At 48.5% G+C, this 11,948-nt stretch overlaps 1 protein-coding gene across 1 annotated transcript in view; it reads left to right on the top strand.

Moving 5' to 3' along the window:
• The first annotated feature begins 10,773 nt into the window (after window positions 1-10,773).
• Window positions 10,774-11,948, top strand: part of POF1B (POF1B actin binding protein) — a 34,746-nt gene continuing 33,571 nt past the window's right edge. Inside the window, 1 exon segment of the mRNA XM_075940756.2 lies at window positions 10,774-11,807. Coding sequence (XP_075796871.2) covers window positions 10,875-11,807 — 933 coding nt within the window. The 5' untranslated portion in view covers window positions 10,774-10,874.

The following is an 11,948-nucleotide window of genomic DNA, read 5'->3' as shown; positions in this document are numbered from 1 at the left end:
GTCCGGTAGAAAACCAGACATCTGGTCATCCTACAAGTCAGACTCGGTGCAGGCACCAAGTGCTGGGGAGACTGCCAGAACTTTGGAACCAGAGACTGTGAGGTGGGGGTTTGTGGCCCAAAAGGAGGCTGAGAAACCTAAGAAAGACAGAGTAGGGGGAGCACCAGAAGGGTGATAGTCAGGGCGACCCTAGAACTCTGTTACAGACCAGAAGAGGAGGGAAAAATAGGGGGAAAGGGTCAGAGAGGAAGGGGCTTGTGCTGAGGGGAGGGGAGCAGGTCAGGAGAAGAAAGGAGAAGGCACCAAGGGACAGGGTGGGGGAGAGAGACAAATGCCAGGGGGCCAAGTGGAGACAATGAGGAAAAGGGCAGGAGGGGAAGTGTCAATGAGAGGGGGAGACAGGATGATTCTAGGAGAGGAGAGGGGAAGGGCTTTGGGAGCTAGAGGGGAGAAGGGAAGGTGCTGGAAGACGGCTTGAAAGAAGGGGTAGGCATGAGGAAGGCAGGGATGGAGCAAGGCATGTGTGAGAGCACAGGGGCCTGAGGAGAACGGGGGCAGAGAGTGGTGAGGGGGTGGGCATCAGGGAAAAAGGGGGCCGGGGCAGTGAGGGAAGGGGGAACACCAGGAGGGTGCAGGGGTAAGAGAAGGTGCAGGTACCAGGGGATTCTGGGGGTGAAGCAGAGGGCAGACACCTGCAGGGGAGGGACCAGCACCAGAGGAGAGAGGCAGGGCAGGTGTGTAGAGGGAGGTGTTGGAAGAGGGGATGAAGAGGGGTAGGTCACATGATCAGAGTGAGGCTACTGGAGGAGTGGGCACATGGGGGGAGAGAAGGGCTGGTGGAGGGGGGCAGATCTCAGGAAGTCTGAGGGCAGTGAGAAGGGCAGGAGTCAGGACAGCAGAGGTGGGTGAGGGTTGGGGGAGGCAGCAGGCACCAGGGGAGCTGATTGAGCAAGGGGAGGAGACAGGGAAGCAGAGGGAAAAGGTAAAGGTTTATAAAATACTTATTAATAATTTGGGTGCCACAGTGGCACATCCAAACAAGCCAGAAACTCAGTACTGGTGCATAACACAACATTTATTGTGCTCATGGGAGGAAACTCTTAGGGTGTGTCTAGACTACATGCCTCCTTCGACGGAGGCATGTAGATTAGCCAGATCGGAAGAGGGAAATGAAGCCGCGATTAAAATAATCGCGGCTTCATTTAAATTTAAATGGCTGCCCCGATCTGCCGATCAGCTGTTTGTCGGCAGATCGGGGGAGTCTGGACGCGATGCCCCGACAAAGAAGCCTTTCTTCATCGACACAGGTAAGCCTCGTGAAACCAGGTTTACCTGTGTCGATGAAGAAAGGCTTCTTTGTCGGGGCATCGTGTCCAGACTCCCCCGATCTGCCGACAAACAGCTGATCGGCAGATCGGGGCAGCCATTTAAATTTAAATGAAGCCGCGATTATTTTAATCGCGGCTTCATTTCCCTCTTCCGATCTGGCTAATCTACATGCCTCCGTCGAAGGAGGCATGTAGTCTAGACACACCCTTAGAGGGAACACTTCCCCCAGCCTCTCTGCCCCAGAGTTAATGTCACACACACTGGGTTAATGCAATTGCAGGATAGTTGCATGAGGGGGGTTTGGTGAGGGCCAAACTAATCCCTATTGGTAAGAGGATGGTGGGAAAAGTCCTTGGGGGGAGCGGGTGTGTGTGTGTCACATGACACCTTTTATTTCTGGTAATGTGTCCATATTGACCCGAAAGTATTACCTCCAGAGGCGTGGCTAATGGGGGTTAGGAGGTGTGGCTAATGGGGGTCAGGAGGTGTAGCTAATGAGGGTCAAAGAGTACTGTTAAAAAAAAATTATTTGGGTGCACACCCTAATGAAATGTGCTGCACACACAGCTATGTTCTACTCCACTACGTCCCAGCCCAGGACCCTAGCAGTGGCAGCCCTGGCTGCCACTGAGGTCAGCGGGGATCCGGCCCACAATTTGCTGTCACACTCTAAAGTTTTATAAGATTAGCCTGACAGTTGTTGGCTTCCCCTGGGCTACTTCCTAACTCCCCCTTGGTAGCTACCTGGCCCCACACGGGCTGCCAGTTCTCGGGGCCGTCGTAGTCTGCACCCTCAGGCAGGGTAAAGAAGGTCTCCTCTTCAGAGCAGGGGTTCGGCAGTCCGGGCCAGTCCTCCACCTCTGCAAGGTCCTCAGGGCCCTCCTGGCTTGGGAGTTCAGGGCAGGCCTTGGTTTTCTCCAGAGGCCAGGGCCCTACTGAGCTACCTGCCCACCCCTTGGCCTCCGGGGAGTTAAAGGGGCAGGACACGTCTCAGCCCATCTGGGCTCGGAGAGGGGTTCTTCCCCCTCGGGGTCAGTGAGCAGCCACCTCTGATCACTATGCTCCCCTATTGGACCAAATTTGTGTGAATGAAGTTGTGACCTGGCACATGGGTTGCAGTACCTCTCACTCAAATTTGGTCTATCTGGAATCTTGTCATCACAATGCCTGGACCAAATCTGGGTGGTGGTAAGACCTCAGAGGTTGCAGTGCCCAGATCAGAGGGGCAACCCTAGCAGTCCCGTGGGACAAGAGCTGCTGTGTGATCCTTTAAAACATTCTAGCAACCCAATTTTGCTGATGGCAAACCCTGCTCCAGATGTGGCGAGGAGTCCTGTGGCACCTTATAGACTAACCAAAGTGCTGGAGCATAAGCTTTCGTGGGGAAAGACCCACTTCGTCAGATGCATGTCTTCTCCCCGGAGGCCAAGGAGTGGGGCAGGTAGCTCAGTAGGGCCCCTGCTCCAGATGACATTTTTGATCTTACCACTGCTTGGGCCTTCCAAGAATGCTTCAGCCAGGTAGCTGTAATCTATGGGGAAGTTACCTTGGAACACTCCACCCACAATTTCCTCATTTTGAATTATGCAATGAAACTATTTACTGGGTGGAGTAACAACCTCATATGAAAGAGCCAGAATCCAGTTCTAGTTTCCGAAGCTTGCTCAGCGAGAACTGTTGAGATTAGTACTCTTTGTCCCGATGGCCAGACATTTGGGAAAAGCAAAGATGCTTGAAAGATTACTGATAGAACTGTAGCCGTGTTAGTCTGGTGTAGCTGAAACAAAATACAGGACTATGTAGCACTTTAAAGACTAACAAGATGGTTTAGTAGATGATGAGCTTTTGTGGGCCAGACCCATCTGGTTCCTTTTGCTGGGAATGTTTTGGGAAGTAGCAGATTTTCATTTGTCCTGCCCAGACTGCGAAAAGGTACAAGACAAGGGACAAGACTGGGGTTCCTTGATTCCTCTCCACCTCACAACAATCTCACTTAAAATGGTGGGGAATGACATCATAGGGCCCCTTGAGAAAAGTTCTTGGGGCCACAAATGTATTTTACTACTAGTTGACTACGCCACATAGTACTCAGACTGTTTACTTTTGGAACTTACTTCACATGGGAGCACCTGCACATCTTTTCTAAAATAGTTTTTCCCTCAGAATTGATCACTGATCAGGGGACAAACTTTATGTCTCATCCCTCTTAAAGGTTTGATCATGCTTGGTCTGTCATCCTCAGACCAATAGCCAGGCCCACCGAAAGGGGTGTGGGTGAAGGGAGTAACTGTTCCAGGCCTAGCAATTCCAAAGTGTGGGGGGGTGTCCCAGCAAATGCTATTGTAGTAGCTGCAGTAGTTGGAGCCCCAGACCCTTTAAATCAGTGCCAGAGCACCAAATGGCATGCTCCAGTAAGCTCTGAGGGCTGACCACGGATTGTCGTGCAGTCTGAAAGGTGCTGAGGGCTGGCTGCCCCATTCTTGTCCTTTCCAGGGGCAGGGAGCTTCTTCCGCCCCGCCTTTCTCAGGGACCCAATCAGTTTGTCTGCCTCACTGCCAATGTGCTAGTTGAATAGTTTATTAAAGCCCTAAAGTGCTGAAAATGTTTTTTGGGACAGAAGTCAGAGACTCAATCAGTTACTGCTGTATCTTTTATTTGCACTACAAGAAGCGCTGCAGGCATCTACTGGCTTCTCTTTTTTGTTTTGTTTTGTTTTGTTTTGTTTAATTTCTCTATAGCAGACAATCCCAGGATATCTTAGATCAGGTCAAGGAGTCATAGACATACAGCCTACCCACTCACTGAATGTCCTACACTAAGTTCTGCAAACGAGGGAGAGGCTGGAAAGTCTTGATCAGTTTGTCCAGGCCCAATTGAGCCAGGCCTATAGTATACTCAGTGTTAGGATGAGGTTATTTCATCTGGGCAACCAAGTTATCTTATTGCCTCCTTGTTCAGAGAAAAATATCTAGCAAAGTGCAGGGTAGGTCCAATTGATTATGGGGTTTACTGCTGAAAGCAGTGATGAACAAAGCAGATTTACCATGTAAATCTGCTAAGGTCATGGAGAGCACAGGAAAAACATTTGATCCATCCAGAAGACGGACATGAACATTTAGGACCCCTGCTCCTAAAACTGGTTGAGGTAGATGCTAATGGGACCCCACTTAGGGAGGGGATGTTCCCAGGCCAGAGAGGACAATTAGAGAGTCTAGGGTGGGCATATGAGAATGTATTTTTTCCCATTTCCAGGACAAACTTCCCTAGTGACCCATCAAAGTAATATAAAACCTAGAACCAAGTCAAGTCAAAAGGCCTATCCAATACTGGAAAGGTTGAAGTCCCAGTTCACACAGGCAATTCTGCTAGGTATGACTGCAGAATTGTGAAGTCGCTGGTGTAGTTCAAAGGTCCTCGTCCCTGAACCGAAGGGAACTATTCAGTTCTGTGCAGACTTCCATTAATTGTGAAAATTCTACCGTCAGTGCTTACTAGATGTTTTGACCAGCTGTTTGATCAGATCAGTGAAGGCCAACACATCTGTGCATTATACTAAGGCCTATTATCAAATCTGTTCTATCCCGATTGCTATGCCAAGACAGCCTTCTTGGCCCTCATAGGCCTTTTTCAGTTAATTACTATGCCCTTTGGTTTATGTGGCACCATAGTTACCTTTCAAAGACTAATGGACCAGGAATTGCAGCCACATCAATCCTGTCCACCAGCCTACCTGGAAGACATGGTTGCTACAGTCAGGATTGGCCAACTCACCTCAGGGACCTAGTCACTGTCATAAGAATGGCCATAGTAGGTCAGGCCAAAGGTCTATCTAGCCCAATAGCCTATCTTCCAACAGTGGAATCATCAAGTGATCCATCCCATCTCCCATTCCCAGCTTCTGACAGACAGAACCAAGAAATGCACAAATTGTGTACCTAATTTCAAAATAGCTTATTTATCTACACAGCGCCAAATTTTGTAATAAACCGCTATTCCAAATGTCCCTTAATCCTTGTAGAACAAGGTATACAGTGGTGTCGGAATAGCAAGGCCGTTATATTGTGAAATAATGAGCTTTTTCAAAAGATGCAGAATAGCTATTTCAGGATACTGAAAGTATCCTGAAATAGCACGGCAGTGCAGACATACCCTAAAAGCACACTCAGTACAATTGCTCCTGGTGAGGATACATGCTGCTTACAAAAGGAGCAAAGCTTAGACGCATATAAGAGAAGTATTTACTGTGCTGGAAGTATGCCATGTAAGTTAGGTTGACTTAATTTTGTAGAGTAGACATGACCTTACTTTTGAAAATAGTTAAAAACAGGAGTATTTTCTGCAAATTTCCTATAAACAGCCTATCACTTGATCTGTGAGAATGCCACACATCCGCATATTATTTTATTATATTAAATGCTAATTAGGATAAGGACTTCTTATTGTTAGGTGATGCTCAAACAAATAGATTCCCTGTTGCAAATGTCTTTTAAAAGGTTCAAAAATCTAGACTTCTTAAAGGCTTTTTCAAGGCCATAAATTCTTCTATCAGATCAGAACTTTCATAAAATATCAGGTCCTCTTTAAAATATTTGTATTGTTTATGATGTCAAGTTGCTATCTTGCATAAAGTTCTTCCTCAACTAAAGGGTGGAGGCCAAAGCAACTCCCAAATGCTAAAACTACGTTCTGTTGCAGGAGCTCTGAATTTCAATCAGCTGATGAAACAGATGTGCATTAAAGTGGGAGGATTAGACAGCTCATCATGAGTTCTGCATCTTTTTCTTTTTCTTTGTAGTTTAACTATAGACTAACTACCAAGAGTTGGTCTCTTGTTTCTTGTGTCATCATCCCAAAATCTGAGTCTTCTCTTCTGCTCATGCAGAGATGGTAGGAAAGGGCAATGATTTATTTTTAATTAGAGAACTAATTAATGTTCCCCCAACTCCTATAGTTGAATTATAGAACAAACTAAGTGAATTTTGGTCTTTGAAATTTTTCTACAAAATTTCTGCATTATTTTCCAAAATATACTACAGGTTGAACCTCCCTTGTCCAGCACCCTTGAGACCAGAGTGGTCCCAAACAAGGGAATTTGACAGACGAGGAGAGGTCATTTCTGGCCAGATGCTCTGATGCTGTAAATTGGCTGATTAATATCAATAGAGTGTCTGGCTCGTTAATTCTACATTGTGATTTTACAATACTACTATCTGTGAAATGTGAAAATTTTGGGAGTTAATGTGTTAATTTTGTGGTGCTGAATTATCTGAAAATGACAGTACAGAGAAATACATGAAATAAGTATGATTTTAAGCCGTTCTTTCCACTTATTGGGAAAATAAAAAGCAAAATTAGCCTATGAAAATAACACTTTGTATTTTTGTCTGTTTAATTAATTCTGGTAGTTTTCTCTCGATTCTAAACTTTGGGTATATTCAAAAGGATCTTAATGATTTCAAAAGTAATTTTTTAAACAAAGGAATAACACTACAGGTGCTTCTTTGACATAGTCTTCCCTGTGAAATATTAAATTAAGAGCAAAGTATATAAAATATTTTTAAAGGCTTGATGTTACTACTCTTGAAATCAGTGACACCAGCACTGTGTCAAAATAGGTAATGATTCCACCTCCCTAACTTCTAATAACAATATGTGAATTGCTCATCAGCCAGCATTTGGGAGGGGAAAAGAAAATTATTGTTGTGAAATTGAACTCATTTCCTGTTCTCTAGTCACAATAAGCATAATGCCATTCTATGGCATTCCCCCATTACAGTGCCAGGCTTTTTAATGTAATAATTGCCCTACTATGTTCCAGGCACATTTTCTTTTAGTTTTACTAGGACAGATTGGGGCTATAAATTAAAACCATGAGGCATAACAAATAGTGGTATGCATTCAAATGACCTTCATGTTCCATAAAATTAGGAAGACAAAGCAACATGTTTACCACTTATTTATGTTGAAGGTTTAAAGATAGATACAATTATATTTTCTAGCTATAGAATATAAAGTTTTGTATTTATTGTTCTTACCAGATTTCGTAAATAACGGGCCTTAGTTTTTCATAGAAATGTAGGGTTAAGCCTGCAAATGCCGAGTATTTACAGCATATGTTATATGTGAGGCATGTCACCATTTTGTAAGAGATCAGCCCCTTTCTGATGTGAGCCCTAAACAGGTGTATTTTCTTTTGAGAACATTGTAAACTACCAAAACTCAAAAGATAGTATTGTGTGAGAAACTGAATGGTTACATCAGTTACATAGTAAAGGATTCCTTTCTACCACCTCCTGCAAACACTCGCTTTTTATTGGTCTAAGAATCAACATATAAATCAAATAAGAAATTATACTCTCATATATGACTGCAGAATCCCCATCCCAAAAGGAGAAAGGTAAAACCGATACCAGGTATGATTCATGGGTAATCTCCACACTTAGGGGGCATGGTTCACTGTTCCATGTAGTGGCAGACCACTTACAGTAAAAGATAAGAATGAGTGAGCTCTACAGTCTAAGTTGAGAGCCAGCTAACTTTAAAGCTCAAGGTGTAGAAGCTCTTACACAGAGGTTCAAGGTTCAAATCTGGCTGCAAGTGGTTACACATGCAAATTAGCTATTATGCTTGTGGTGTTTATTATTTGCTATTAAATTGTTGTAACAGACAATATATAATAACTAGGGGTCTGCACCCCTTTCTCCCTATGCTTGCCAACCCCCCTCCATCTGTCACAGCCAGATTGGGGCTGGGGAGAGGATGCTGCGGCCAAATGCAAGCTGAGCCCCAACTGGGCTTGTTGGGCACGCTTCATTTTTAAATAAAGTAAAATATAATGTCCAACACAAAAAGGTTTCAACACTCTCTTTATTAATGGCAGGGGTGGGGAACCTTTTTTGGGTTGGGAACCACTGCCCCACAGAAAAATCAGTTGGGGACCACACAAGTGAGAAGGAATAAAAAGCCCCTCCAAAACCCCCAACCTTCAATGATGAGGCCCTCAACTGAAATACTTCCCTGGTGCTTCAGCAGGTGGGGGGAAGGAGGGAAGAGAATAGGACTGAGATTCAAGGCCTCAGGACCAGATTAACTCTTCTAGGGTTCTCTTGCTCCTCCTCTCCCCCCGCCCCCCAGCCAGCACTGGTGCCCCAACCGTATGGGGGAGGAGGGAGGGCAAGGCTGCAGCAACAGACAAAGGGGGCGCGGGCCACTCAGGTCAGTGCTGCCAAGCACCTCCTGGCTTGCCTTACAGACGTGCCACTTTCTGCTGCAGCCCTGCATGTGTCTGGGTGGAAGGGAAGCAGTCTGGGTTGGGTCTCAGTAGACTTACTCAGCAGTGGGCTAAGGACGCAATTACTTAGGGCACAGTGGAGGATTGGGTGGTTGGTGGCCAGGGATGTGGGGCACCTCTCCCCATGCCTGGTGCTTCTCTTGAGCCTGCTGGTGCAGCAGCCTTTGATTGCCAAGAATAACAGTGGTGCAAGCAAGCAGCCCTAGAGTAATTCGTGCTGTTCCTGAACAGCATCCAGGGCAGAAAGCCTTCGGGAGGGCGGAGCCTGTGGGACTTCAGAGTGACGTGATGACATCACTCTGCTGGCCCACAGGGAAAATTTTTTATATGTGTAATCCCCTTTCCTCCTGGATTACTCAGGAGGAGCCCACGCTCACTTGTGTGCCTGGGCACCTGATGGTTTTAACATAACAGGAGATCTTGAGTACCCCATGGGTGATGTTGTGTAGCTGGGGATTCCCTATCAAGCCCCTTGCTGCAGTCTCTTGCTCCTAAGGAAAATATACAATGATGGTGCCTCCAACTGGCTGGCCCTGTATATACTCAAGAGTATGCCTTGGGAGCCCCCAGGAATAAACTTATTCCAGTTATAATTTGGATGTAATTCTAAAACAATTGTAAATAATATACATCTAATTGATTAAATTAGAATTAACACACCTTTACTTAACAAACTTAAAGAAACAGGGTTACAAGACTAAAAGTGAATAAAAGCCCTTCCCAGTCACAGTCATAGCCAGGGTCTCTCCCCACTAGGGATAACCAACAGCCCCTGAAGCAGCCTGCTAGATCTAAGCCCCGGCAGGTTCTCAACAGCAGGCTATAGCTTCCAGTAGCAGCTCCTGCCCTGGAAAAGGCTCCATAACAGCAATCTGTTTCTTTTCCCACAAAATGGAGCTAACTCTCTCTCCCTGCCTGAACAAGCTGTTTCCCTCTGTTTTTTCCAAAGGACTGATGGGAGTTGTGGTCTCCAAGGCTAGATTGCAGCACAAAGGATCCTCCCAGTAAAAGTGAGAGGCTCCTGTAGTGAAGGGAGCCTAAATGTAGAGAGATTAACCCAAAAGGAGAGGCAAAATCCTGCCATAAATAATATGTGATGGAAAGAAGAAAGAGGGGCAATAGTAAGAAATTGTGTACTGTTTCAGTCATGTAATCCTCATATGTTAATTTTTTTAATGTTAGAGACAGACTAACTAATGTTTATTAATAAATGTGCAAAGACTGTAAGCCATGTTATTTATGCTCAGCTTGTATCTCAGTGAAAACTTCAAACAGAAATATGCAATTTCCATTTTTCGTAATAGTGTTCTGCTTCCTTTATTATACACTAAAGAGTCTTTTTTTTTGTTCTGCAAGTGAACCAGTGATTTATTTTTATTTTACTCAGAGTAGTAGGACTATTGTAAACAGTAGTTATAGAGTGCCATGGCTGGCCTGCAGGCAGTGGTGACTCTTCCAGAGGTGGCGCACTTTTCAGTGCTGCTCCCACCTGGTTTTTAGAAGTAGGGTTGCCAGGTGTCTGGTTTTGAACCTGACAGCAGTATTTGGGTATGTCTACACTAGCTCAGTAGTTTGAGCTAGGTAGGCAAATCAGGGCAACCGGAGTTGCAAATGATGCCCGACATTTAAGTATCCTGGGCTTCATTTGCATCTTCCTGGGTGCCGCCATTTTTAAATCCCTCTTAGTCCGAACTCCATGCCCGCGGCTACACGCGGCACGGAGTAGGTAGTTCGAATTAGGATCTCTAATTCGAATTACTGGTACACCTCGTTCCACACAAGTGAGAAGGAAGATGCAAATCTTGGGCTTCATTTGTAACAGGTTGCCCTCATTTGCCTACCTAGCTGGAACTACCGAGTTAGTGTAGACATACCCTTTGAGCTTTCTGATCGGGAAAGGAAACAAATTGAGAAAACAGAAATGAGAAAATATAAATGTCCGGTATTTTCTAAATAAGATGCAGTGTAGATTGTGATGTAATGACAAGTGTGTTTGGTATTTTTGTTGAAACCATCTGGCAGCCCTACTTAGAAGTTGCGGTGCGGTTCTCCCAGAAAGTAGTCTGCCCCAATCCCTGGCCGCCTGCCCGGAGCCGCTCCCTGCTGTAGGGAGTCAGGTGAGCTGTTGCCGCTCCAAGGCGTAACCAGCCCTGGGCGAGGCCCGCCAGGCTACTAATCCCCACCCCGGCCCAGCTCGGCCGCACTTGCTGCCCCGCTCTCGCTCCCCGCAGCAGGTGGGCTCCCTGCAGGCAACATGTTCGGCGGCCAGCAGGACGTGCAGCGCCAGGGGGTGCCCCCGTACCTGCAGGTCCAGCGACCCAAGCCCTGCTACCACACGCTGCCACCGCCGCAGCACAGGCCCCGGCCGTGCCCGGAGCCCCTGCCCTGCCCGGAGCCGCTGCCGAGCCGGCCCCGGCCGTGCCCCGAGCCGCTGCCCTGCCCGGAGCCGTTGCCGAGCCGACCCCGGCCCTGCCCGGAGCCCCTGCCCTGCCCGGAGCCGCTGCCGAGCCGGCCCCGGCCGTGCCCCGAGCCGCTGCCCTGCCCGGAGCCGCTGCCCTGCCGGCCCCGGCCGTGCCCCGAGCCGCTGCCCTGCCCGGAGCCGCTGCCCTGCCGGCCCCGGCCGTGCCCCGAGCCGCTGCCCTGCCCGGAGCCGCTGCCCTGCCGGCCCCGGCCGTGCCCCGAGCCGCTGCCCTGCCCGGAGCCGCTGCCGTGCGGTGACCCGCCGCCTCTGCAGAGCTGGCCCCAGCAGTGCCGCGACCCTCTGCCCTGCCGGGAGCCGCCGCCGCAGCAGCAGCAGCAGAACTGGCCCCAGCAGTGCCGCGACCCTCTGCCCTGCCGGGAGCCGCCGCCGCAGCAGCAGCAGCAGAGCTGGCCCCAGCAGTGCCGCGACCCGCTGCCCTGCCGGGAGCCGCCGCCGCAGCAGCAGCAGCAGCAGAACTGGCCCCAGCAGTGCCGCGACCCTCTGCCTAAGCCATGCCCCGGGCCCCGGCCCTGCCCGGAGCCGCTGCCCGTACAGCACCAGCAGCATCAGGATGGCAACGTGGTGTACCAGCGCGTGAGGACCTATAGCTACCCCGGGGGCAGGCAGGTGCTGGAGCCCCCTCAGAGCTCTCCGAGGGCGGTGTCCCCGTTGGAGAACAGCCCGAGTTACCAGAATGTCATCTGGAGCCGCGACCAGCCTCAGCAGGTAGAGGGGCCTTCCCTCCCCCCTCTCTTCCCTTGGGACTTGCCCCCCTCAGGGGCGGCCGTCCATATAGGCGAACTAGGCGATCGCCTAGGGCGCCAAGTTAAATGGGGCGCCACGGGGCGCCAAATGGTGGTGCAATAT

The sequence above is a fragment of the Pelodiscus sinensis genome, chromosome 13 (assembly GCF_052426305.1).
Source record: "Pelodiscus sinensis isolate ZL-2025 chromosome 13, ASM5242630v1, whole genome shotgun sequence".
NCBI classification, from domain to species: Eukaryota; Metazoa; Chordata; order Testudines; family Trionychidae; genus Pelodiscus; species Pelodiscus sinensis.
Note: the sequence above shows the minus strand (reverse complement) of the source record. Positions and strands in the feature narration are given on the sequence as shown.